Source organism: Haliotis rubra, unplaced genomic scaffold (assembly GCF_003918875.1).
Source record: "Haliotis rubra isolate DU_JTF1 unplaced genomic scaffold, ASM391887v1 Scf576, whole genome shotgun sequence".
Taxonomy (NCBI): domain Eukaryota; kingdom Metazoa; phylum Mollusca; class Gastropoda; order Lepetellida; family Haliotidae; genus Haliotis; species Haliotis rubra.
In genome coordinates, this window is record NW_025767275.1 from 295,364 (window position 1) to 319,221 (window position 23,858).

A 23,858-nucleotide genomic window follows, 5' to 3' on the forward strand; every position below is an offset into this window, starting at 1 on the left:
TTTCGCACGATTCGCGATTTGAGTGAGTGAGATTAGTTTTACGCCGCTTCTATGAATACTCCAGCAATATCATAAGAAATTAGCTTCACATTTGGGGAATCGAACCCAGGTCTTCAGTGTGACGAGCGTACGTATTAACCACCAGGCTACCCTTACGTCCCTCGCGATTAAAGCGATTTGAGCTGAAGGTGGGTTTAGCGTTGCACTTATTGTATAACCTATTATTGTACTTATATAGACACGTGTGCGTCTGTTTGTAATAGAACGGGCATAGTATACGTAGTGTCCTTTTGTTAAAGACGAGCGCTAGGCAGAGTAAAAACCCCAAAAACCCACCCTTTTCTCGTGGTTTTGTGTGACACGACTGGGGATCGACCATCCGCTTTCCGGTAAGACGCTCTTTCCACTAGACCAAGTGGTTCTTCAGTGACAAGGCTTTATCGTATTATAGCATAATCACTAAGGCAGATTAGTGATTTTACGGAAATCACTGTCTGTGCTAATCAGACTGGAACTGATAAGGTGCCCGTATTAGTGATATGGAAATCATTAGATAAGCAAATTCTTAGGCGGAGGAATTAGGACTGGATCATCTTTTTTTCTGCCCTCATAGACATACCTATGTCTCAAATACATGGATAAGTCGAATTTATTACTTGGTCCCCAGCGATTCGACTCATCGGGATTTGACTGTATTTCTGTAAGTTTCGTTATGCATTTATAGTTATCGATAAACAATGCAGTGAAAACATATTCATGAAGTGGGTGAGTTAGGTTAGTGGTTCAAGCGTTGGTTCGCGCAGTTTGCCAAACCAAAGATCGGGGTTCCACTCTGCGCGACGAACATACATTATCATGAACCTAATGGCTGAGTGGTGTCAAGCATTACGCAGAAGGCCCAGATTCTATTCCCATGTGTGTACAAAACAAACCACTTCCTGGTATCTCTTCCTGCTATATTGCTATATCTTTCAGCGCAGCGAAGACGAACTGACAGGAACGTGTACAGTAAGCATGTTTTTCAGATACAGTTGATGTCTTTCGTAGGTTTCAGGGGCGGTGGGGTAGCCTAGTGGTTAAAGAGTTCGCTCGGCACGCGGAAGATTGGGGTTCGAGTCCCCACATTGGTGCAATGTGTGAAGCCCGTTCCTGGTGTCCCCCGCAGTGATATTGCTGGAATATTGCTAAAAGCGTAAAACTAAACTAAACTAAACTCATTCACTCAAACAGCTGACAATAGCGTCTATTGTCCTAACCAGCCTATACATTTCACAAACAATGCTCACCCGTGAAGATCCGAGTTAGAATGAGTCTTCAGCTAACCATGCTTATCGTCAGTGGCTACTAAAGGGATCGGGTGATCAAACTCGCTGAATTGGTTGACCCATGTTAATGACCGACGCCGGAATATATCTGGAACATTGTTGATTGCGTTAAACAACAAAAAAACAAAACAAAACAAAACGCAAACAAAGCTTAGCTTATACTCCTCTATTCATCTGTTTTCAGAGACCGACATTTTGTTATTCCTTATCATGTGACAATCCCATGGTGCAGTCTACAAAGTATAGTTAATCTTCCGGTAACGAAATGTTCGGACCAGGAAACAGTATCAAAACCTTTCGAAGCGACCTCGTTAAACATATCATAACACTTTTGTGTCTGTAACACAAGCTCAGTAACACCAACCCGTGAAGGTCCGGGTTAGAATATTGGTGTTCAGTAACCCATGCTTGTCGCAAGAGGCGACAAACGGGATCGGGTGGTCAGGCTCGCTGACTTGGTTGACAAATGTCATCGTTTCCCAATTGCGCAGATCGATGCTCATGCTGTTGATCACTGGATTGTCTTGTCCATACTCGATTATTTACAGACCGCCACCATATAGCTGGAATATTGCTGAGTGCGGCGTAAAACTCAACTCAACCCACTAAACTCACTCACTCACTCAGTAACACCATGTCCTTCAAGGAAGGTTGTTTTATTATTTTATATGGTATAATATGTTTTATATCATTCCATATGTTTCACAAAAAGCAAAGAAACGTTATGACCACTACCACAACGCTCATACGGGAAAGTGGATTTGAAAGCGAGGCGGTGGCCTTGAAATTATAAAGTATTTTTATGACCTTCTGACATTCGCAAGCATTGTTATCAAGGAAAACTAACAATTTCGGTCCATGCTTTGTGAGATGAGGAAGTTTAATCATAACAATATGTTTATTTCCACAACGTCATGACGTTTATTAATGACAAAGAGACGAACGACTTATATTATCATCTGCATCCTGTTTATGCGATATTTGGATATATACGCGCCTGATATCTGTACGGTGGGATGGCTATGTTTAACTCACGGTAAATGTGAAAAAATACTCGTAAATACACCAGTTTGAAAGAAATGAAACTAACAAACACTTTCTTTCAGCTTATGCAACATAAGGATAAAATATGTGGATAAGCATCTTTATTACAACGAGGAGCGACGTTTCGGGGTAGATTCCAACACCGTTATCAAGCAAGTGATGAGATTAGTTTCATGAAATTGATTCTTTTCAATGGAAAATTGGTGTGGAAAACGAACACAAAATTGTTGGTTTCGTCAAGGAAGCTGTCGCTGTTACATATGGTGTTCATGTTTTCAAACAGTGTCGCCGTCAGGAGGAAGGAGACTGGCCCTGCAACACAGCCTGTCAGAATGATGGATGTGGATAGAGAGGATGAAGAGAAAGAACATGTACAAAGGGATCAGTTGAGGTAAGGAGTTTAACTGAACTTACAAGGAATGGTGCCAGTGAAGTAGGTGCATTTTGATGCTCAAAATATACTCACTAATATACTTAACTTTACGTCTGTCGTAACTCACTGAGGACATACAGCGTTTGAGGTGTCATTACAATATCATTGCTGCTTGTTCCCGGTGTTCCATAAATATAAATGTAGTTGTCACACAAATCGTATCACGGAAACGAGTCTTGTGAAGCTTAATATTCCAAGAAATATACGTCACAGTCCGTCATCACAGGGGCTCTTGTGAGGTCGTTTAATGAAAACGTGCACGGATACAGAAAGAGTGAGTGAGTTTAGTTTTACGCCGCATTTAGCAATATTCCAGCCATAGTACGGCGGGGAACCCTAACTCGAACCCTGACCTTCGGCGTAACGAGCGAACGTTTTAACCACAAGGCTACCCCAGCACACACACACCACCACCCCACACCACCCATACTGAAAAAATATCTGATCTATATACATAACCGTGTATTTACGAGAACGCATAAATCAAGCTTATTTTAAATTGCACTTAGGGGGCGTATTTGAAAAATATTCACTTCACCCTGGAGATTATTTGTCAGAATATACGTCCATACTTATGATTGTCGAACGAGGCGACTTAATCGGTTGGTGATTAGGTGACTTGTTTCATTGCGCGTGGAGGTGGTCGGGTGGCCCAGTGGTTACAGCGTTCGCTCGTCACACCGAAGACCCTGGTTCGATTCCCCACATGGGTACAACGTGAAGACCATTTCTGGTGTCCCCGCCGTGATTTTGCTAGAATATTGCTAAACGTGGCGGAAAACCATACTCACTCACTTATTGCGCGTGATTATGCCGGGTCAGTATGTATGTTTGCTCATAATATCAATCCCTGGATTGCCTAGACTAGACGCAAATACTAAACCAAGCGTTACATAGATATTAATAATAATGGACATTTATGAAGCACGCCTTTATCCACATAATTGCGCATGCTCAAGAAGCTTAGACGTAGTCACCCTGGTTAACCCAAGCTGCCTGTGAAGCGCTTGAAGGTTAACAGTCATATGACTTATTATCATGAATATTCAGTCCATTGTTGTGATCATGTTAGCCCGTGAGTCAGTGTATGAGTGAGTGAGTTGGGTTTTACACTGCTATGGCAACAGACAGTAGTTTGGTAGAGAAGGTGGCGCACAAAAAACATCCTTTGTTGTAGTATGTTCCTCAAGAAACGTAGAAGATGATTAGCAAATATTCAATGAAATTGTTAGATTTTCAATCTGTTCCATTAAGACACTATTGAGTTCTTAGTAGTAGTAGTATCTCGCGAACACAGTTTGTCCTGTTTTAGATATTAAACTTCTTCAGCTTAAGGCGTGAGTTCGAATCCCAACGTGTGAAACCTACTTGTGTCGTGACCGTCGTGATGTGGAATATTGTAAAATACGGCGAAAAACACTAGTGCTTCATTCATTCTCTTTAAATCTCCAAGCATTGATCTAAGTGTATACAGTTAGCTGGGGATGACAAAGGTTCCTGTTCCCGATGTTAGTATGGTTTGTCTTGTATGGTTTTACACCGCTTTGAACAGTATTCCCTTCAGTCTGTGACAGTGAGGCTGAAGGAATGAACGCCAGCATAAAGTGACAATTTCACTCGAGTGAAATATCAGTTTGATGTTTCATAGATTTTGCATTTGATTGTTCACTAAATACTTGATAATAAACAGAATGGTCACATATATCGGCATGTCCCCTTGTCGTTTACAGATTTTTCAGGGTATTTTGTGGGACATGGAATGTGAACGAGCAGTCTCCAATGGAAGCCCTGGGGACATGGCTAGAGAAGGACGAGGTGCCCCCAGACATATATGCAATAGGGTAAACATCCCATCCTCCTTCTCAATACTGCTTGTTCGTTGTTTAACGCCGCACTCAGCAATATTCCAGCTATATGGCGGCGGTCTGTAAATAATCGAGTCTTTACCAGACAATCCAATGATCAACATCATGAGCATCGATCTACGCAATTGGGATACGATGACATATGTGTCAACCAAGTAAGCGAGCCTGATCAACCGATCCCGTTAGTCGTCTGTTGGGACAGGCATGATTTGCTGGAGATCAAATCTAACTGGGATCTAATTGGGTATTGTCAATACTGTTTTACATTGAATTGATAGAGTATGATCTTTGTTTGTTATCTCAACCAGGTATTGGTAGTATGTCGGGACATTTAAAACATTTAGCGGTTTTATCTGTTTGCTTGTTGTTTTACGCCGCACTCGGCAATATTCGAGCTCTATGGCGGCGGTCTGTAAATAATCGAGTCTGGATCTCCGACAATCCAGTGACCAACAGCATGAGCATCGATCTAGACATGTGTCAGCGAGCCTGACCACCCTATGCCGTCTGTCGTCTCTTACGAAAACCATGGGTTGCTTAAGATCAAATCTAACCCGCATCTTCACGGGTATATGGCGGTTTTAACTATGTCATAGTTCGTATCATAATCATCTGCCGCTCATGTACAGCTGAAATATTGCTGCCTTCTAATTTAAGGCCGGATTAAAATCTTACAATGTGACTCAGTCTCAGTTATCTTTTACCGTTATCAGTTATCTCTTACCGTTATCAGTTATCTCTTACCGTTATCAGTTATCTCTTACCGTTATCAGTTATCTCTTACCGTTATCAGTTATCTCTTACCGTTATCAGTTATCTCTCTTACCGTTACCGTTATCAGTTATCTCTTATACCGTTATCAGTTATCTCTTACCGTTATCAGTTATCTCATACCGTTATCAGTTATCTCTTACCCTTATCAGTTATCTCTTACCGTTATCAGTTATCTCTTACCGTTATCAGTTATCTCTGTCCGTTATCAGTTATCTCTTACCGTTATCAGTTATCTCTGTTGTCCGTTGTCGGTAAACTGCATGTGTTTGTCTGTACGTACTAGTTGACGTTTGTATCGACTGTAGGTTCCAAGAGATAGACATGAGTATAGATGCTATGCTCTCCACCGACTCAAAGAAAGAAGTGGAATGGGAGGATGCCGTGAAAACATACCTCCATCCCAAAGCAAAGTATATCAAGGTAGAGTATCAACCTTCCTGTATAATTTCATATATAAAATACATTTTAGTTACTTGATTCGACAATCACTTTAAGGAGATGTGATGGCCGCCTCTCCGCCTGTTCGTATACTAATCGTAAATAGTCCAGGCATTTATTTGAAGTCCTGCGTTTAATTGAGGAAACACGGTGCTGTTAGCATCTGAGGTTGTTTAGAGGTGGGACCAGTGCGAATACATCTGCAAACATTTAGTTGGTTGCCGTAGGTTGGATCGGCTATTCAGGCTCGTTGAAATGGGTTATGTCTGTCATCGAATCCTGCGGCATGCGCTGATGCTTATCGCATCAACCACTGGTTTATCCGACCAATTATCAGGATGCCGTGGTATGGCTGGAATATAGCTGAATACAGGACAACAGAGACAACAGGCAGTAGTTTGCTAGAGTAGACGGGGCGCAAGGATATCCTTTGTTGTTCCTCAAGAACCGTAGGAGATGATTTTGCAAATATTCAGTTAAATTGTTAGATTTTCAATCTGTTCCATTAAGACACAGTTGAGTTCTTAGTATGTCTTGCGAACATAGTATGTCCTGTTTTAGACATTAAACCTCTTCACCCTTAGACCTGAGTTCGATTCCCAACGTGTGAAACCAATTGTGGCGTGACCGTCATTGGAATATTCCAAAATACGGCGTAAAAACTACTTCATCATTTCTTCTCTTTAAATCTCCATGCATTGACATCAGTGTATACAGTTGCCTGGGAATGACAAAAGGTTTAACTCCCGATGTTAAAAACAGTTTGTCCTGTTCAAGGTGAAGTCTTCTCGATTGATGGGGATACTGCTGCTGGTCTATATACAGGAACAACACATACCTACTAATGTAGACACCGAGCAGGTGGCCACTGGCATCATGGGCTTCATGGTAGGTGACGGTATAACTTACATTGTGCACAGGTAGATGACACAGGGATGACGCCTGGGGGAAGGATTGGGCACACACACACACACACACACACACACACACACACACACACACACACACACACACACACACGCACGCACGCACGCACGCACGCACGCACGCAGAGACACAGACATACTGACAGAGAGACACACCGACAGACAGACTGACAGAGACACACACATAGAGAGACTGACAGAGAGACACACACAGGCAGACTGACAGAGAGACACAGACAGACTGACCGACAGAGAGACACACACAGACATAGACAGACCGACAGAGAGACATACACAGACCTACCGATCGACAGACAGAGAGACACACACAGACACAGACAGGGAGACACGCAGACAGACTGACAGAGAGACACACACACAGACAGACTGACAAAGAGACACACAGACACACTGACAGAGACATACACACAGAGGTACCCAGACACATACCCAGACACAGACACAGGCACACTCACAGACACATGATATGATTTCCAAATTTGGATCAATTGTGTACTGTTAAAATAAACCAGGCATGTAATACAGTTCAGCCTCATATATTCCAGTTTTGCTCCAGCAGGAAGTCATGCATCTCTGTTTCCGTGTCATACATGTACTCAAAGAGGTCAAGCCGCTGCATCACTTAACTGGAATTTGTAATTATTTAAAGCGGCGTTAATCCACACAGATTAAATCGACACGACCCTTTCCACATTCATTATCATTCTCTACAATACCTAGGCCTGCTTTCACAAAGCACTAAGGTGATCGTGAGTCACTAAGGTAACCTTAGTGCAATATTAAAGAATGGGAGTTAAGGTTAACCTTAGTAAAGGTTGCTTCGTGAAAGGAGCCCCTACTCTGTAAGATACCAACTTTATCATAAGCATCTATTGAAGAATTACTATCAATCCTCGTAATGCCTCAAGCAGCAGAACGTAATATAGAGGATAGATATAAAAAAAATCGTATTATACGATGGAACATATTGCAACGTTCACCAACTTGATTGTGTGTTAGAAAAGAGAGGTCTTTGGTATGCCAGCCATTAACGTCCCCTTTATGCCGAGCAAAACTCCAGCAGCTCCGTACTTTTCACAGTCGTAAGAACAATCGAGCATGATCTGCCGACCAAGATTTCAAAGAGCGTCATACGGGTTACAACATCTCTTACAGTTGAATTCTTGGCTTTTCAGTGGCATGCCATAATTTCTGATGCCTTTCTGTATTTTCGCTCGTCACGCCGATGACCCTAATTCGATTCCCACATGTGCACAATGTGTGAAGCCCATTTCTAGTGTCCCCCGCCGTGATATGGCTGAAGTATTGCGGCCTGAAACTAAACCCACTCACTCACACACTAGTAACGCTAGAAGTTGTATAAACGGTTTCAGGGAAACAAGGGAGGCGTTGGTATTCGCATGACGATCTGCAACACGTCTATATGTTTCATCAACTCTCATCTGACGGCTCGCGAGGAGGAATTAGAGAGAAGAAATCAGGTACACTGTCTTACTTATTACAAATCAAGCCACCTATTACATGCTTCTGTAGGTAATTATAACGCATCACGTTTACGATGGCACCTGCTACAGTCCGTTTGGCTCAAAAGCGGACCGATGAATTGCAATCTAACTCGAAAACTAATAAACATAACATACTCAATGAAACGCTGATCATAATCAAAACATCATACCCAACTCTGTGAGGTTTGTGCAGAATTTTGCCCTAAAAATAATAAAGTTGTTTTAACAAACTGTCATTAAAATATTGACACAGTTCACTGTTTGTTACGAGGAAGGAGTGCAGAGAAAGGGACAGCCAGGTGTTCGAGAAGCACGTTCACAGACAAAGTTATTTATTCATTAACCTGTGCTGTGCCGTCTCCATCCGCTCTCGAACACCTGGCTGTCCCTTTCTCTGCACTCAGGAGCTTGACATCTGAAGGATCCTATTTAGTATGGAATGAGCTCGAGCGGGTGGTGGGGTAGCCTAGTGGTTAAAGCGTTCGCGTTCGATCCCGGTTCGACTCCCCATATGGGTACAATATATGAAGCCCATTTCCGGTGTTCCCGCTGTGATATTCGTGGAATATTGCTAAAAACGGCGTAAAATTAAATTCACTCACCCACACTCACTAAAATGGAATGCATTACCAGAATACGGGCATCGATGGAATATATTAACGTGTGTCCATGAAGATGTGTAATGATAACTATGCACAACTGACCAAATAGCTATAATTACATTTGATATGTCGGTTATGAGCCGCTCAAGTTCTCGGAAACCACGACGGGAATTCATGACATTCCTAGGTTTCCGAGTGCTTGGTCGTCTCAAATCAGACACAGCAAATAAATGTAGTTTACGAAATATATACTACTCAAAACAGTTAAAGAACACATACAATATGAATGTTGTTTGTAGCAATACCCACCCACCTTGGGCGATTACATACGACTACAGTCATGAAAAAGACGGATGTTCAATAATTTCTTTTGCTTGTTTAATAATTAAGCTCTTTGGTCTTTGGGTGTACCAGTTTGTGAAAATACAAATATTTCTACCGTTTTTGGTGCCAATTGTTTTATTGGTAGGTTCAGATATCCAAATGGATGTTCTTTGTTTCGTTACTGTTGTCTTGTTCCAGGATTATCGTGATATATCCTCCAAGATGACATTCAAACAGTTCTCGCCGCCACTGACGCTAGATGACCACGAGTAGGTGTTTATTTATAGTGTGAGTGAGTTGGGTCGAAAGCTCCTCTGAACAAAATTTCAGTTGTTTCACGACGTGCAGTTTTACAGGGCGAAACATAATGGTTTTTGACTTTTGTTATTTGGTAAAACCAATGGACAATTGACTGGGGCTGACAAAACAAGAATCATAATCTTGAATTCGATCCCACGATCTGTCACTCACTCAAGCACTCATCCACCCAGCCACCCACTCACTCACTCTGTTCTGTGACTTACCACCTTCCGTGAAGATCCGGGTTAGAATGGGTCTTCACTAACCCATGTCTGTCGTAAGAGGCGACTAACGCGATCTTTGGCTGGGTTGCCACATGTCATCGTATCCCAATTGCGTAGATCGATGCTCATGATGTTGATCACTAGATTATCTGGTCCAGACTCGATTATATACAGATCGCCACCATATAGCTTGAATATTGCTGAGTGTGGCGTTTAACAACAAACCAACCAACTAAATCCAAGTTCTACATAGGCCACTTAATCTAATATCGCTTATTCTGTTTGATACGCTTACATAAATAATATGTGTATAAAATTTTACATTTCCTATTATAAGTTTAAAATTTGTAAATACACAAATGTTCATCTTCAACTGCAGCCTCATATTTTGGTTTGGAGATCTGAACTTTCGTATCGATGACATGAGTGTGAATGAACTGAAGAACAGCGTACACAATAATGAGTTCACAAGAATACTCTCACACGATCAGGTAACTACATTATAATAATAGTAGTGAATTTGTATTGCGTTTTTCCATGTTCGGTTTCACTGCGCGGCCAGGGGAGGAAAGTTCAGTCGAAAACGTAATGAAAGAAAAGAGCAGTAAAGGTGAAATAACTTGGAGAAGTACCGAGTTCAAGGGGAAGACACTTTCTCAGTAACGTACAGATTTTAGTATATTCTTTGGCATTGAGTATTCCAATATTACCACAGTTAAGATCAGATAAACATTCGTTTACAGTTGTGCAAGCAGCTGGGCAAGTCAGATGTGTTTGCCGGGTACACTGAAGGTGTCATCAACTTCCGTCCATCCTATAGGTACGACCCAGGCACAGACATCTGGGACACAAGGTAAACCATACATTTAAACGGGGGATCCGTGATTTTCAAGTTGAAACAATAATGTTACCAAAGGAAATGACAGTAATCAGTAGAGTAGAAGTACAAACTCCAAGGCAGTATTTGATAAAACAACAATGGCAACAACGAAAGTTCTCATGGAAGCAACAATGTTTCCAAACCCGGCCTTGGCTTGAAATCCCGGGACAAAAATAACACTTTTATGTGTATCTAACCTGAAAAGTCAATGTCTTCAGAAAGTTTCTAGATTACAATTGACTCAAAAAGCAGAATCTTATCGGAAACTATGCAACAAACGTACGACAATTTGCAATGGATTACACTGTCATCAACATGGTATTTCCTTGTCTTGTCCAGTCGTTTGTTTAATAATGCCGCACCCAGCAACATTATGCTTAATAATATGTTGGGAGTGTTTTGAAACATAATTGCCCTGAGCATAGTTCCCCCCACTAACCAGAGTGAGTGAGTGAGTTAAAATTTATCGCCACATCGAAATATTTCAGCCATATCGTGACGAAAGCAATTAATTTTATACATAGTATTTAATGGTAAATTGTAAAAACCAGTCAACGAAGGACAGTAAAAAAACTAGATTATCACTGATTCGAATTTAAAACTAGTAATTAGATCTAAAACAGTTTAACTATAGATGACAATACAATATAGAAACAGGCTATATATTGCCCCCACTAACCAGACATAAATATAGTGAATTAGTGTGTATATGTCTTACATTCCGCCGAGTTTAAACTGGTCTTCATAATAATTGTCGTTATTACTTTTATCAGGCGGTTAACTTGTCTCGGAAACACAACGTCATGCATTTTATCATGGCGTCAAGGCGTTAAGTTACAGTTTGTTGCTATATGAGTTCACGACATGGAAGTACAATGGATAATTGATCACAACTTCTTTAGGTCACAATATTGCATATCGATATGCAGTTTGTGTTGGCATATTTTGCGGGTGTTATTGAGTATTTGATGCGCGCAGATTGTGACATTTGAAATTCTCAAAAACATCCACAAGTTTGAAAACTACGGAAGCGTCCTAGTGCCACAGTCTGAATTTTTATTATCTCCTAATTAGGACTTAACTATCTCCTAATTAGGACTTAGCTATCTCCTTATTAGGAGTTACTATCTCCTAATTAGGACTTAGCTATCTCCTAATTAGGACTTAACTATCTCCTAACTTAACTATCTCCTAATTAGGACTTAGCTAGTTAAGTCCTAATTAGGAGATAATTAAGTCCTAATTAGGAGATAATTAAGACCTAATTAGAAGATAGTATCTCCTAATTAGGAGATAAAAATTCAGACTGTGGCACCAGGACGCTTCCGTAGGAATCAACAACAGACTGACAAGGTCGTTAAAGAACCGAGCCAGGTGTTTGCATCTGTTGTTCTGTTAGTACATGCTACTTGGAAGCTTGACACGTTAAACCTTCTTGGTCTGTCATGATTTCCGGTCCACAGCGAGAAACGGCGCCCGCCAGCATGGTGTGACCGGATACTGTGGAAAGGTTCTGGGATTCGACAGCTGCGCTACAACTCCCACCCAGAACTAAAGATCAGCGACCACAAACCCGTCAGTGCGCTGTTTGATGCCGGAGTAGGTATTTTTGGAGTACCAATGAGAAAATAACCATATGGTACTTTAACTTGCACTAACATGTATACAGAATCTAAATAGTGATAGCATTATCAATATTATCATATATTTATGCAAGTTGATTGAGAATGGCTGGTTCCACCATACGGACATGTCATGCTTAATCTCTTTTCGAATACCTGGTATTATCGTGGATTTTCAGTGATTCTTTCATAGAATTGTTTACCGCTATGGTCAAATGGAACAGGTTTTAGCAGCAGAATTATTATCTAGCGTTGTATTATTATATACATTTGTATTTAGGTTTCTATAACAATATGGTTGGAATGGGATAGCCTTGTCGAAACTTTCACTGAACATGTCGCATACCCGAGATCTTTTCTTAACATGGGTATATGTGCGATGCTCATCTACTTGAGAACCTTGTCCTGCCATATCAGAAGGAAGCAAAAGTCCACATTATATGAATAAATTGATACCGGGGATGGTAAAAATAAATATTGCTTTGGAACCGGTAGAAAGAAGAATGGACATAGCTCCAAACTGAATATGTAAAGATCATATTCTTGTCTAGTATGTTAATGCATTTAAATGTAAACATTTGTTTAGGCTAGACACGTTGGTTATAAGAAAAGTCACAAGACCACACTGTTCTATGTTAATTCTGGAAAGTAATTTTCTCTGCAAAATTTGACTCCTAAATGTCTGTAATGTTCGAAGACAATAAAGTTGGTACCATTCATTTGGACATTCATGAACATGATTCTGAAAGATTAGAAAACTATAATTTCAGTTACTTATTTACAGCAACTGATACCCACAAGTTGATGACGTTTTCATTAAAAGATACAGAAATAAGAAAGTTATCTGTTCTCATTGTGTTATCTTTGACCGAAACTATGGATAACGATTAGGGCTGCGCAATATAACCGGTTTACCGGTATTAACCGGTTCAGACATGAAAACGATACGTATTGAGATACGCTGATCGAAAACCGGTATTTTGACATGCATTCAGAAAACTTCGTAACGCTCGAAAATCTTCGGATATTTCCGTTTTTTTAATTGTTCTTTTCCCTGTTTCATTAGTGCCAAATGTTACTTAAATGTTTATTTTTTCATGATTAAAAGTTTTTATAAAAGGTTAATCAATCATAGTGATTTTGTTGTGTTATTGCTTTATAATCAAGCATTAACTCGATTATAAGTAGTTTTTGTTAAAAACATAATCCTTGCAATATATTGCAATACATATCGCAATATATGCTTCCGCATCGCAATATATCGCAATATGAAAGTTCTCTGCAATACCCACCCCTAATAACGATTCATCCTGGCACATGACCAGCCAATACTAATGTTCTGACCACATGCTGCCTCTTACAACCAGCCATTGGTTGCTGAAGACCTTTCTAACCATCGTCTCCGTGGTTCCAGATCCGAGTGGGAGGAGACAGAAGCAACAGGACTCTCACCAAGGATGCTATGGGGCAGTTGGACAGGATAGAGGAGGAATATACACCTCAGGTCAAGCTAAATACAACAGAGGTCGGTACAAACATTTTAATGAATTCCAGTTAGCCCCAAGACAACAAAAGGGGCAGTGATGTAGCCAAGTGGATAAAACTTTAGCTTGCCACGCCGACGACCCGGGTTCAGTTCCCCACATGGGTACAATGTGTGAAGCCCATTTCTGGTGCCCCGCTATGATAATGCTGGAATATTGCTAAAAGCGGTGTAAAACCATACTCACTCACACACTCAATATAGTGAGTGAGTGGGTTGGGTTTTTAGCCGCTTTTAGCAATATTCCAGCAATATCACGGTGGTACACTCAGTGTAGATCATATAAAGTGACCTAGGACCAGGAACCCTTTTAATCAAAGAGTAGGACTGTGGGAGCATAAGGTGCAGCGACCACGTCCAAGAATAATTTGTCTGGTCCATTTCAAGATTAGACTTAGTGAAGCGGATCTAATACAGTCAGCTCTCGTTAAACCGACAATCACGTTAATCCGACAAAAAATAGGGAACAATTTAAAACAGTGATAATTACTCTCGTATATCTGTTATTCATTCACTTTTCTATTGATACTCACTATAAAACAAACACACAGACAACGTCATTTGGTGGGTAATACTATTTGTGTTTTGTTTCCATGTCCCAAAGCCTCAGTGCAAACGTATGTGCGAACGTTCTGTTGTTTCATTCCAGTTCTACTTTGAGAATGTCAGGTTCATTGAGCCACAACAAAAGGAGCTGGCCATCACTAACACTGGGCGGGTAGGTTGAAATTCATTGTTTAGCTCTTAATGAAACATCCCTGTTTGCCATTTTAGGTAACGTTGAGTAACGTACCACATGAAGACGTCCACGCTCTGTGACCATCACTTCCCGAATATCCTTCTGTACTAGTCAATCGAGCGATTTGAGGACTTTATGACCAACAGATCCTGCACTTGAATATTTCACTCACTGAACCTTAGATCTGGTTCAGTCCTTCCTTTGGAAACACTTGAACCTTGGATCCTCAGTTGAAATGATTCATAGTGCTTAAGAGTTGAAATGATTCAATTTTTGAGGTGCCCCTTCAAACAACTGAAGGGCGAGAAACCAACACCGGGTGTCGATCTTTGGGTGTCGATCTTTCAAAATACACAGATATTTCGACAAACGTTTATTAACACGTTTACCACTTGCTCACAGATTGAGATCTATTATTTTATAATCTTTTGTGACTGTGATTATTTTATAATTGTGACTGTGGTATGCTAGCTGACCTATGGATAGCCTGGCTATACGTGCCGTCGGTTGCTCAGAATAGCATTTCAAAGACTATTGGACATTTGTGAAGAGCTAGACAGAAACTTCCCTTCAGAGACAATGTTCACTCAACACGCCCACTGTTAAACCAAATATTGTTACTACTTAATCATGTTATTTGTCAACATTTGATAGAAACAGAAGTGATGAATTTAATATTCTGATTCCAGAAACGTTTAAACACAATTATGAGTGCGTCATAAATATGTGCAACTGTATTATGAAACTCATATATGTCAAAAATAAATATAATTTTCATACCATCATGGGTTGTGTCTAATTCATATTCCAAGATGCCTGTGCAACATACAAATTTAGCTGAGCAAAATACATTTATATGAAAGACCTTTTCGTGTGTATTCCAATTGTAGGTACCCGTGGAATATAAGTTTGTCAACGAGATGGATGGCGTGAGCTTTTGTACACCATGGGTGAGCGTCTCTCCCAGGAAACATACAGTGATGCCAGGTTGGTTCTTACGCTTCGGAATAGATTAATTGTTTTGCCATTAGTTTCTAACAACCCTCTAATTAATGTTACGGCTAAAAGTACGAATGCCCAAAGAACTAGAACTGTTAGCAGTAACGTCATTGCAATTGGTCCACCCCGTGAAGATCCGGGTTAGAACTGATCTTCAGCAACCTATGGTTGTTGTAAAAGGCGACTAACAGGATCGGGTGGTTAGACTCGTTGACTTGGTTGACACATGTCATCGTATCCCTGTTGCCCATGATGTCAATCACTGGACTGTCTGGTCCAGACTGATTATTTACATACAGATGCAATTTTGCTGAGTGCCATATTAAACAGCAAACAAACAACAAGTAAAACACAACTGGTGCATCCGATAGGACCTGTATGTCCGTTTCTCAAAGCTTTTCTGTTCGTATTTCTTTTTCTTATCTTGTGCAAGAAAGATATATGATCAGGAATTATCTAAATGTCTGTGACGATTTTGATAACGTTATGGTGTTGGTATTGTACCATTTGTAACTCTTTGATATGACAGTAAATTATTATTTTGATATTGTGATTTATTAAAACAATAAGTTCCATTTGTAATGTAACTTATGTAATGTGCATACCAGGATAACACAATTACTCTGTGTATTGGGGCGGTGGGTAGCCTTCGCTCGTCACGCCGGAGACCCGGGTTCGATTCCTCACAGGGGTACAATGTGTATTACTCACTGTGGTGGGTTTCGTTGCCTGTCATGTGATACTTCTGTTGCAGGAGACAGCTCCTATGTGTGCCTGAAGGTCTTAATTGACAAGGAGGTAGTCAGGGATCTCAACTTCAGAGTCAGCCTTGATGACATACTCGTTCTACACCTGAACAGCGGGAGAGAGATATTCATATCCTTGAATGCTTCTCATCAGATCATTAGTTCAATGTGTTTTCAAACCATGGATATCACTTACAGACAAAATATATATTTGTGTTTTTGCAATGTATAACGTTTATGATCCTGAAGCAACTGAGGTTAATAATATATTTGCTAGATATCATTCCTTTGATAATTTAAATTAAACCATATTGTTTTATTATATACTCATGCCAATAATGGTTGTCACCCCCTTCAATTTTTTTTCTATTTGAGAGGGGTGTGGGTTGGGAGTGTGGTGTGTGTGTGTGGGGGTTTGGGGTAGGAAGGGGTGGCAACCATTATTGGCAGGAGTATAATTTTAGAAATCGTAAATGACTATCGTACCTGAGTGAACCCCTCCCAGTTTGTTAGAAAAAGTAGAAAAAACGAAAGAAGAAAATTTACAAATAACTGTATATTAGTTCCTTAACCCGTATACATACCTATTCATGCCACTTATGTACCAAGCAGCTTCGGTACGTCCATTGAGACCCTCGTCTATGTCCACGGACCAATCAGAGACGTTCCTGTTACAGAGCTGATACAAGTGGTACGGATGTCCCTCACTTATACTCCCACGCCTTGAATAGAGTTGAATTTTCTGGTCACACAAAGCTGATACGATTTGATGATGTATGGATATCTCAAATACTGTTCAAAGCGAATTTGAAGCTGACTCAATAATTCATTGACCCTCCCATGCCACTTGCTCACTTCCTCTCACTCAGCCACCTTCTCATCTCACTCGCTCACTCACTCACTCACTTACCCATCCCACTAACTCAACCTTCTCACTCACTCACCCACCCATCTCTCTCGCTCACTCACCCACCCACCTATCCCTCTCGCTCACTCACCCACCCACCCACCCCTCTCGCACCTATTCACCCACCCACCCTCCCATCTATCTCACTCGCTCACTCACTCACCGACCCTCCTATCCCACCCTCTCACTCACTCACCCATCCCACTCACTCGCACACTTACCCATCTCACTCGCTCGCACACTTACCCATCCCTCTCGCTCACTCACCCACCCACCCCTCTCGCACTTATTCACCCACCCACCCACCCATCTCACTCGCTCACTCACTCACCGACCCTCCTATCCCACCCTCTCACTCACTCACCCATTCCACACGCTCACCCATCCCACTCACTCGCACACTTACCCATCTCACTCGCTCACTCACCCACTCACCCACAAAATATATATAACTTTTATCGCAGCCTCCATTTTTGCTCAATACACCACCAATGTCCTTCCACTATCGACATTCAGTATGCTCATTTGTGAATTGTCTGTGGAGTTTTAAATTCCAACATATGACTATTCGGTCTCCATCTCTGTCTCCAGGGTGACAGTGCGTTCTTGAACTCAACGGACCCATACAACAGCCGTAAATACATCTGCCCCAAAGAAATCTTCCGTCTTGTCAATCACCTCTACAAATATGGCGGGGAACAGGCAAGTTGCAGTGTTATTGTCCTCCAATCTGAAATGAAAGCTTTCAAACGTGAAACATTTCATACAGAATAACAATAGCCCTGTCAGTACAAAAGTGCAATAAGGATGAGCAGATAAATTGTATTGGTTTGGAATGAACAAGAAACGCAATTGACGCCGTGTTCTTGGGAACAGGCTCCAAATCGCCATTGTGTTTGGACTGACATACAAGAAAATATGTAACAAATTTATACACTTCATGTTTGTGGCATATCCTCAGACGCGATTATATACAGAAATCTGTCATACTGATGAAATAGAGTGCCGAGTGCGGCATTTAATAAACAAAAAAATAAACATATAAATAAAACAAACATCTCTATATACTTCTTCAGGTATCAATGTTCCTGAAGCGTGGTCACCCTTCGGAGATCAAGCAGATCAGGGACGCTCTGGACACCGGTAGCCCTGAATATCTTCGTATCCTTTGTGTTATCTTTCCTCTCTTTCAAAATTAGATTACAAAGAATACAACATGTTTTTTGACAAAAAGTTTGGAAATGTTGTATCGTTCAATCTCCCACACAGATTTGCAATTTCGAATCGGTAACCTACCGAATAATGTTGAGTTCGTCATACCGTGGACATATAGCGTCTGGAGAGACTCAGATTTACCGTAGACATTATACACGAAAGGTATTAATCAATGAACACTTCATAAATGTAAAAGGTGTTAGGGTGGTTTTATGGTGATATCGTTTACCCCTAACGGGAAATGACCCAGTTCAATTCTACATACTGATACAATGAGTGGAGCCCATGTTTATCGGTGCCACCCGCCATGAGACTGAAATATTGCAAAATACGGCGTAAAGAACCACTACTAAATTCATTCTCTTTAAATCGTCAAGCATTGACTTCAGTGTATATTAGTGACAGAGGCGTGAAGTTCACTCATATAAATGTGGACGGGCACATGCTTTTTTCACAGTATCTCAACGTGGCGGTCACACGTTTTCCTTGACCTTCTACCAGCCGGCAGTGTCCACTCAGTGGCCGAGGCTCTGTTACTGTTCCTTGAGGCGCTTCCAGAGCCGGTTATTCCTTCAGCCTTGTATCACTCCTGTCTTCAATGTTCCACGGAGTTTCATCGCTGCAAGAAGGTATTTACCATTATCAGGAATAATGCATTGTTAAATCGCGTTATCAGTAGGAACTGCCATTGTGTGTGAGAGTGAGTGCACGAGGGTGTCAGAGTGTTTATTGAATGTGTGTCAGTGGGTGAATGAGTGAGTGAGTTGCGTCTTATGCTGCATTAAACATTGTGTCTTTTATATCACGGCTTGTCAGCTTGATGTTGCATCACACCCGAATTGAACCACCCATGGGGGAAAATATGGGATTCGAACCCAAGAGCAAATACTTCTGGCATGCTTAAGTGAAGGAGGCGGTTGTGTACACACACTCGTCACACCGAAGACCGGGGTTCGATTCCCCGATGGGTACAATGTGAGAAGCCCATTCCTGGTGTCTCCCGCCTTGATATTGCTTCAATATTGCTAAAAGCGGCGTAAAACTATACCCATCACACACGTTCTCGGCGCATTGGACAACTGGGACATACGTTCTCCATATTCTGGAACTTGTAACATAAGCATATCGATTTGAAATTAGTAGCAACGCAAGGGCTATCAGAAATGATAACACTATTGACATGTGAACTAACAGACTGAATAGTGGAAAAGATATCTAAGAGTGTTTGCGACAGTAGAAGGATTATTGTTAGTGAATATGGACATTATTATTTTGTGGAAATGTTTTCAGTGATATAATTTGACGTCGGTTCATAGGCTGTTTTGTGAGTATAGTTTTCTACCATTGGTGGCGCAACTTCAGTGACATTTGGGACAAAACGCGAATTATTGCAGCTGAAATATAAAACTGCCCAGTGATCGCCATCATGTGTTATATACACTCACGCGTGGCCTTCTTATTAAAAGACGTACTTTCATGGGCTGCGTTGACAAACGAATGCACTGGGCTAATTGTATCAGTGTTCAATACACAGCAGCGCTATTTTACATTATTATATTACATGACATAAATGTATAGCTAAAGAATAAGCTGTCAGCAATGCTGAATGTTTGGGAAGGAAGTACATACATACAATGTTGTCTTCAAGCACATACCAAGTGACATTAATTCATTCAGAGTTGCTTCCCTTGCATTGCAAAGCTATAAGTCACGCCATTGCTACGGTCGGGAAAATTTAATCACATTTCGAAACAATATGAATTCAACAAAAATACAAATAGCAACACTGCTTAGAATTGTTGCTATTATGCATTCACTATAATTGTGATATGTTGATACTGTGATCTATTGATATGATATAATTGATATGAATCATAACTTCTTTTTCAGGAGCTACAAGCTATTCCGGACAGTCACAGAAACGTGTTCAAGTATTTGTGCGCATTCCTCCGGGAACTTCTGAAATACGCTGACCAGAACGAATTGAAAATTAAAATCCTTGGTAAGTGGATATAGTCGGTGAAGAGCTGACACCTATACTCGCATGCGTGTTTGTTGAGAAATACATATGCTGACGTTGTCCTCAAAATACATATATCATTAATACTTTACACTTGCAATCCGGGGCGGTGGGGTCGCCTAGTGGTTAAAGCGTCCGCTCGTCACGCCGAAGACCTGGGTTCGATTCCCCCACATGGGTACAATGTGTGAATCCCATTTCTGGTGTCCCCCGCCGTGATATTGCTTGAATATTGCTAAAAGCGGCGTAAAACTAAACTCACTTACTCCATCTGTTAAGGATATCTGAGTCGTAAGTGATCATGTGATTCATCATTAATTTTTCATTATTGACTGGTATGTATTTCCTTCAAATAAAAACAAAGCATTAATCAAACAAACACCTCATTGATGACTTTCAAGCTTCATTCTACATGATAACTTACATTGATTAGAAGTTAGTCTTTCGTAGTCCACAACTGTTACAGACGGAAACCATCAACCAGATAAAAGAGTACACTCGATCTGAATCGATCGATCTGATTAACACTTGTTGATACAATCTTGGCTTCGTCTTTGAGAAGTTTTGTCTCAAGAACACATTGAGACACCTAATTGTGAGCAGAGACCATATACTATCTATTATATGGTCTCTGTTGTGAGGATGGCCCTAGATCTGTACATGTGATAATAGCTATTGTGACATGTCCAATGTCATCTTTTCAGCCAACGACCGATCTCACACTAGGCCTCGGATAACACTATTTCTCTATACCAGCATGTTTTGTTTCTTTATAATGAAGGGGCGGTGGGGTAGCCTAGTGGTTAAAGCGTTCGCTCGTCACGCCGAAGACCTGGGTTCGATTCCTCACATGGGTACAATGTGTGAAGCCCATTTCTGGTGTCCCCCGCCGTGATATTGCTGGAATATTACTAAAAAGCGGCATAAAACCATACGCACTCGATCACTCTTTATAATGAACAGTTTGATTGGTTTGTACATGGATAATTCCAAACGCCTGGCCTAATAGGCAAGAGTGCTTGCGTACGTGAGTGCGTGAGCGACTGTCCGTTTATGTGTGTGTTTAAACTTTAATAGTAAAACGCCACTTTAAGACCTTTGTAACATTAGGTCGACCCTCATGAAATATAGTTACCCATCCCCATATATCCAACACAACACCCTCAGTATTTGTCTGAATGCTGATCCTGTTTTAAAGTCAAAGGAAACATTTGTGGCATAACACGCTGTTCGATTGAGCTTGTTGTCAAATGCCCAAGGGAAAAGTACATTGCTATTTCTGACGTTATTACTGATACCCATTGATGAAGGATCAAGACTTCATTGAAAGTGATGAGCCATTTATGGAATGTGAGCATGTTTAAAAGAGCAATTTACGAGTTTTCGCTGGTTTTATGATTGATCATATCAGAACAAATGCATTTTGACAAATAATCTTTGGTTGGTTCGTATTCTTATCGCAAGCACACAACGCCATGCCAAAAGACATGTTGAATGATAAGCGCTTAAATAATATTATGACACATATTTGTTTCTCCATGTGTGAAATGAGGTTGAACTGGCTTCATTTAAAGAAATGCGGTATCGACATCGATATCTGTTCTTCTATTTGTAATCTTCTCTCTGTGATAACATTAGCTTATTTGATGTTCAGACATTCTTGGACAGTCATGCCCATTTCATTCATACTGGCTCTGGCGATGTTTTTCTCCGAATAATTAAGAAAAGCATAACGGTCTCCTCTTGTTTTTTCAGGAATTTTTCAGTATAAAATACTTGCTGGGCTATTTCTTTGTTTGAGTATTATTTAGAGTTTGTGTACCTTCAAAACGACATCACGTTTCAAGGGCACTACTCCCAGCTGACTAATCTTGAAAGGTCGATGTATTTTGTGGTGGCTGCAACATACCTATTCATGCCACTTATGTACCAAGCAGCTTCGGTACGTCCATTGAGACCCTCGTCTATGTCCACGGACCAATCAGAGACGTTCCTGTTACAGAGCTGATACAAGTGGTACGGATGTCCCTCACTTATACTCCCACGCCTTGGAATACAGTTGAATTTTCTGGTCACACAAAGCTGATACGATTTGATGATGTATGGATATCTCAAATACTGTTCAAAGCGAATTTGAAGCTGACTCAATAATTCATTGACCCTCCCATGCCACTTGCTCACTTCCTCTCACTCAGCCACCTTCTCATCTCACTCGCTCACTCACTCACTTACCCATCCCACTAACTCAACCTTCTCACTCACTCACCCACCCATCTCTCTCTCGCTCACTCACCCACCCACCCATCCTCTCGCTCACTCACCCACCCACCCACCCCTCTCGCACCTATTCACCCACCCACCCTCCCATCTATCTCACTCGCTCACTCACTCACCGACCCTCCTATCCCACCCTCTCACTCACTCACCCATCCCACTCACTCTCGCACACTTCTACCCATCTCACCTCGCTCGCACACTTACCCATCCCTCTCGCTCACTCCCCACCCACCCACCCCTCTCGCACTTATTCACCCACCCACCCACCCATCTCACTCACTCACCGACCCTCCTATCCCACCCTCTCACTCACCTCACCGATTCCACATCAAGCTCACCCATCCCACTCACTCTGCACACTTACCCATCTCACTCGCTCACTCACCCACTCACCCACAAAATATATATAACTTTTATCGCAGCCTCCATTTTTGCTCAATACACCACCAATGTCCTTCCACTATCGACATTCAGTATGCTCATTTGTGAATTGTCTGTGGAGTTTTAAATTCCAACATATGACTATTCGGTCTCCATCTCTGTCTCCAGGGTGACAGTGCGTTCTTGAACTCAACGGACCCATACAACAGCCCGTAAATACATCTGCCCCAAAGAAATCTTCCGTCTTGTCAATCACCTCTACAAGTATGGCGGGGAACAGGCAAGTTGCAGTGTTATTGCAATCTGAAATGAAAGCTTTCAAACGTGAAACATTTCATACAGAATAACAATAGCCCTGTCAGTACAAAAGTGCAATAAGGATGAGCAGATAAATTGTATTGGTTTGGAATGAACAAGAAACGCAATTGACGCCGTGTTCTTGGGAACAGGCTCCAAATCGCCATTGTGTTTGGACTGACATACAAGAAAATATGTAACAAATTTATACACTTCATGTTTGTGGCATATCCTCAGACGCGATTATATGCAGAAATCTGTCATACTGATGAAATAGAGTGCTGAGTGCGGCATTTAATAAACAAAAAAATAAACATATAAATAAAACAAACATCTCTATATACTTCTTCAGGTATCAATGTTCCTGAAGCGTGGTCACCCTTCGGAGATCAAGCAGATCAGGGACGCTCTGGACACCGGTAGCCCTGAATATCTTCGTATCCTTTGTGTT

The 23,858-nt window shown here is 41.2% G+C and overlaps 1 protein-coding gene across 1 annotated transcript in view; it reads left to right on the forward strand.

Annotated features, from left to right (window-relative positions):
- Window positions 1-2,247: 2,247 nt before the first annotated feature.
- The window catches only part of LOC124254580 (type II inositol 1,4,5-trisphosphate 5-phosphatase-like), a 34,051-nt gene continuing 12,440 nt past the window's right edge, over window positions 2,248-23,858 (forward strand). The window contains exons 1-21 of the mRNA XM_046688413.1: window positions 2,248-2,361; window positions 2,653-2,760; window positions 4,533-4,643; window positions 5,747-5,861; window positions 6,657-6,767; window positions 8,200-8,307; window positions 9,456-9,526; window positions 10,161-10,272; window positions 10,525-10,634; window positions 12,125-12,260; window positions 13,698-13,808; window positions 14,476-14,544; window positions 15,456-15,552; window positions 16,319-16,440; window positions 16,891-17,001; window positions 17,809-17,919; window positions 18,294-18,378; window positions 18,934-19,061; window positions 20,323-20,434; window positions 23,320-23,390; window positions 23,760-23,844. Coding sequence (XP_046544369.1) covers window positions 2,342-2,361; window positions 2,653-2,760; window positions 4,533-4,643; window positions 5,747-5,861; window positions 6,657-6,767; window positions 8,200-8,307; window positions 9,456-9,526; window positions 10,161-10,272; window positions 10,525-10,634; window positions 12,125-12,260; window positions 13,698-13,808; window positions 14,476-14,544; window positions 15,456-15,552; window positions 16,319-16,440; window positions 16,891-17,001; window positions 17,809-17,919; window positions 18,294-18,378; window positions 18,934-19,061; window positions 20,323-20,434; window positions 23,320-23,390; window positions 23,760-23,844 — 2,104 coding nt within the window. The 5' untranslated portion in view covers window positions 2,248-2,341. The remainder of the gene's footprint in view (window positions 2,362-2,652; window positions 2,761-4,532; window positions 4,644-5,746; window positions 5,862-6,656; window positions 6,768-8,199; window positions 8,308-9,455; window positions 9,527-10,160; window positions 10,273-10,524; window positions 10,635-12,124; window positions 12,261-13,697; window positions 13,809-14,475; window positions 14,545-15,455; window positions 15,553-16,318; window positions 16,441-16,890; window positions 17,002-17,808; window positions 17,920-18,293; window positions 18,379-18,933; window positions 19,062-20,322; window positions 20,435-23,319; window positions 23,391-23,759; window positions 23,845-23,858) is intronic.